The 4903-nt window shown below is 34.9% G+C and overlaps 1 protein-coding gene across 2 annotated transcripts in view; it reads left to right on the top strand.

Annotated features, from left to right (window-relative positions):
* Positions 1 to 4903, top strand: part of NR2C1 (nuclear receptor subfamily 2, group C, member 1) — a 57172-nt gene that overhangs the window by 46415 nt on the left and 5854 nt on the right. For both annotated transcript variants that reach the window (XM_009321314.1, XM_009321315.1), the window contains 2 exons: positions 1258 to 1397; positions 3336 to 3473. In XM_009321314.1, coding sequence (XP_009319589.1) covers positions 1258 to 1397; positions 3336 to 3473 — 278 coding nt within the window. The remainder of the gene's footprint in view (positions 1 to 1257; positions 1398 to 3335; positions 3474 to 4903) is intronic.

Here is a 4903-nt window from a genome sequence, read left to right on the forward strand (position 1 = left end):
CTTAAGTTTGATCAGTCATAAAGTTGCTCCAGATGATATATTTATCTACACACATACCAGCTAGGTAGCCAGTACACCCTATTTTCACTGTTCCTCAGCATAGTCCCTTTGATGGGGGTGAATGGGGATGTGACAAATATGTGTAGAAGCTGCATGTATAGTGTCATGTCTACCATAACAAGAACTGGATCATAGTAAAAAATACTGCCCCGGGTAACCTCTCTGTAATCCAGTACAGGAAAAGTCTACATTAATCTGTCATTTGCATGTTAGTATTGCAGCAAATCATCAGAAATGTTCTTGAAGATTATATCAACATTCTTGCAAAAATCCATTCCATTGTATTTTTGTAGTTGAAATCCTAGCTTTAATATGCTTTTCTTCTTTGGTAGGTCTTGTGCTTCTTTTAAATTTCCATTATTTATATTTACTGGCTAAAACTGTGAAACATGGTACTTGAATTTGACTCCTCACTGGTAGGATTTCCTTTTTAAGGTACTGAGCTCTTGTTAAGCTCTACGAGTTAGAGATACTTGGCAATACTGAAAGTTAGGTTACTAATATGGAAGTGCCTGAATATGGATTGATATACCTAATTTTAAGCTTCGGCATTTGAAAAAATATTAACTACACATTAAACTTAATTTAAGGACTAATTCTTACAGCAAAGAAATCCTCATGACTTCTATTTATACTTTGAAGTCTGTATTTGAAACCTTATTCCAAACATGTAGGGGATACAAAAAATAGCAGTCAGGAAGCTCAGGAACTTGATCTCACATGTTCCGTTTCCCATGTATTTTTAATTAAGAAATTATACCAACCTGCCAGATTTCAAGTAAAACTCAAAAGACCTTTGAGTCTATTCTACATCCACGATACAGGAACAATGCAAACTTTTTTTTGTCCATGCATGTAAATATTATTCAAAAATTAGTGTAAATTATAAGAAAACTAGCATGATGGAATATGCCCAGACAGTTGTCATTTACTGTAACTTCAGCTTGCTTTTGTGATAGAAATCTATCTCCTTTTAGATCATTAAAACAAAAATTACTTCTTTACAAAAGTCACCCTAAAACAAGTATTTTAATCCTAGCATGCAAATAAAAATATTTTTGATGCAGGGCTTCATTTTGATACTGGTTGCAATGTCGAATTAGATGAATGTTTTATGAAGTGTTCTTCAAATTAAAAAAAACTATGTGAATGCAAATGGCTGGTTTTATTAAGTGAAATTATTGTTTTTTTTAATAGACAGGATAACAGCATATCATTAGTAAAAGCCTGCTGGAACGAACTTTTTACACTTGGTCTTGCACAATGTTCACAAGTTATGAATGTGGCAACTATATTAACTGCATTTGTTAATCACCTTCATGGCAGTTTACAGCAAGGTAAGGTGTATACTGCGCACATTGCCAGACTTGGGCAATTACTTCATGTTTTTTAAGTTTTGAACTGCACAGAAGCTTTTTACTTATCCTTCAGTTGTTAATGAAAATTTACTGTTTATAGCGTTTTGTGGTTAGTATTGAAACAAAATAATACTAGAAAATACAGTTCACAAGATAGAATTTTTTAGCAATTTTGCAAAAGTCAGCTATGCTAATACTTACCCCCAAATTAAAAAATATATATATATTACCCATCTATCTAATATAGGTGAGCATTTACTGGGATTGTTTTTATTGTGTGTCTGTGTAATGTCTAATAGCGTTCTGCTGTTCTGTTAATATACGTCAGCTCAAATTAGGAATATTTCAGGCAGCATCAACGTTAAGAACACAAGTGCACTGTGAATATGATTCCTCTCTGTCAAGGGTATAAAGTAAAAAATGACCCACCTGTCCTTGCTGTTCATAGCTGTGAAACAAAGCAGCCGATGCCAATTTGGTGATATACTTCCTCTACTAACTTGGCTTGTTGAATTCTGTGTACTCGTTTTAGACTACATGCAAGTCTTCAACAGATCTTCACGAAGTATACTTCGTCCCTTATTAATCCGACGTCCTGCATCTTTCGCATATTTTTCATTCAAGTGAAAGAGATGTCAGTTGGCCTCCTCTTTCATTTAGTCTACAGTGAAGGAAATGTTCTGAGTGGTAGGGCAGCCTTTTAGCTAATCTTCTTTGTGTGCTTGTGAACGCTCACAAGGTTGTCAGCACTAAAAGCTAACCGATCGAAAATAGTATAGTCTTCATCTGTTCATAGTCTTGACACGTTTTTAATAAGGTAGATGCACATACAAAAATCTTAGCATTTTCAGGTTTAACTAGATTTTAGGGTTATTTGCTGTTATGTGGATGAAAATTCACTGTTGTTAATGCCATGCAAAAACAGATGGGAAAGCTGTAGAAAAACAGCCCACAAGACTATAGATTTTTCCTCTCCTTTTACAATAAGGGAATTAAAGAATTATTTCTGAGGGGTTTTCATGATGTAAAAATATCCACAAAGTCCTCCTATAAATAACAACAGTTTATAATTAAAACAAATCTGCTGAACATGTAAAGACATTCACAGATTTCTTAGTGAGGGATACAAATGGAATTTGGGAACTTACTTTGGTCTACATAATTTTTAAGCATGTTCACCAAAAAGGGTATTGTAGTAATTAATAATGGTTTTATCATTACTACAAATACATATTTTTGCCATTTAATTTGGGAATTCAGTTTGAATGCAAAAATCAGAAATTTGTAACCGATGTCTTCCAGTTGTGTGGTATGCCAGCTGCAGCATCTCCAAGAGGTAACAAGTTTGTGTGGCCCAGGGACCCTAGTTTGATGGATCATGGAGGGAACAGAATTTTCAGGCTGCTTAGCTATTGCTGACCCAAGGCGAACAGCTCTGCGCCAACCGCATTCCCCTAGATGCAAATCAGGAAAGGTGTATAGTGCACCTTCTTTTTCAGCAGTGGTGTGGTCTTTGACTGGCTAAAATAACCCATGAAACTGTACACTAACCTGTCTCATGGCACCTGACCCTTAGATGTAGAGACAGATCTGCAGTAGCAGTGTTTTCTTTACTTGTAAGTAGTCTTTCCCTTCTTTGATCATTTCAAGCTCTAGTCCACCCCTGATTACTGGAAACTTTAGTGACAGGAAGAGACCTAATTGGACAATGTGGTGGGGGAGGAGGGGAGAAGATTGTTATAGTCCATAATTGTTGGTGTCAAGATTATCTTGAATTCAGGTAATTCAGGATTATAGATGGCATAGATTTCCCACTGTTTGAATCTAATACAAATCATTATTTTTGAAAATCCAGTGTGACCACATTTTTTGCATGCGTGTTGACTTGGGGGGTTTATATTTTGTGTGTGGACTTAGATAAGCTGCCAACAGACAGAGGAAAACTAGTAATGGAGCATATCTTCAAATTGCAAGAGTTCTGTAACAGCATGGTTAAGCTTTGCCTAGATGGATATGAATATGCATATTTGAAAGCGATCGTCCTCTTCAGTCCTGGTATGTAATTATTCCAAATGTAAAACTTTAATCTATGCTATTTTTTGCCATATAACTTCTGCCTGTTTCATTATATGCAGTTAGCATCACCTGTAGAATTACTGCCTCACTTGTTGAGGAATCTGGGAAGGTGTGTAATGAGAACTGTAGGAAGAGGAGGGTTAATCTTTTAATGTAAATAGTTGAATGCTGCTTTGGAGACTTAAGTTTTACTCTTGCCTCTGCCATTGATGGCTTTTTTCTTTTTATTTATTTATTTATTTATTGCTTTTAATTCTGTGCCTCCTTTCTGGGGTACTTTTTCTGAGGATCTGCAGTTCAATTTTCAGAAGTGTTGCTCTTGCACATCTAGCTGAGATGGATTGAAGTTGGGTTTTTAATATATGAAAGACTATCTCTCTGGGCATCGATTCTCACAGGCAAAATTACAGAAACTTACCACCTCACTTTACATAGGTATTTTGAAAATATATATTACATTTGTGAATGAACACCACAAACATTCCCTTATATTATTATTTCTGTCTTCTGAACAGTATTTGCCAAAGGTACTCCAAGTAACATTAATGGACATACATTAGACAGTGAAGATAAAATAAAATAATTACTATTTTCTCCTTCTGGGAGATTAGTCTACAATATGGAGGAAGAAGAGTCCTCTGGTTGTGATAGATAGTGACTGAGTAGTTAGGTTATGTAACACATATGCCTGGACTGTAGAAAGTTACAAAATTAATTTTCTTAATTTGAAAATTGTAGAATTAACTTTTCACTAAAAGCATTCAGAAATTATATCAGTATACTTCAGGCTTAGATTCATAATTCAGAATGTAGGGATTTAATATAAAACCAAAACCAAATCTTTTGATAGAAGAAAAATGTATAAACCTCAAGTACTTTCTGTATCTCCAGGAATTTTTCACTGTCACATTTAGAAAGTAAATCTTCAGTCACTCCATTTTGCATTAGAAAGTTTTAAAAGCATCAACAGCTTCCTTAATCCTCATTGCTCTGCCTTTTTTAGATGCTGATGTCCCATAGAAAAGATCAGAGCAAATTTTAAAAAGCTGTCTGAATCTTAGTGACCTGCCCGCCGTCAGTAGTGCAGGATATGGAGGAGAACAGGGTAATTTGGTTCTTGTCAGTTCTGTAGATTTATTAGATCTGAGAAGAACTTTCTTTTTCCATTCAGTTGCAGGTCACCCTTTCACAGAAAAATTAGTTGAAGTGAGAAAATATTTTGGAACTTGGACACTTCCAAAATGTAAACTTTAAGCAGGTTTTCTTTTTTTTTTTTTAATATATATATATATATGTAAAAAAGAATTGTGAGGTTCTTGCTTTGCAGTTTCCCTCATATTTACATGATCTTTTCTATATATAGTATCTACAAGGAGTATCCGCATCTCCCAGTAAAAGTGGCAGTGGCA

Source organism: Pygoscelis adeliae, unplaced genomic scaffold (genome assembly GCF_000699105.1).
Source record: "Pygoscelis adeliae isolate BGI_AS28 unplaced genomic scaffold, ASM69910v1 Scaffold232, whole genome shotgun sequence".
In the NCBI taxonomy this organism is placed as follows: domain Eukaryota; kingdom Metazoa; phylum Chordata; class Aves; order Sphenisciformes; family Spheniscidae; genus Pygoscelis; species Pygoscelis adeliae.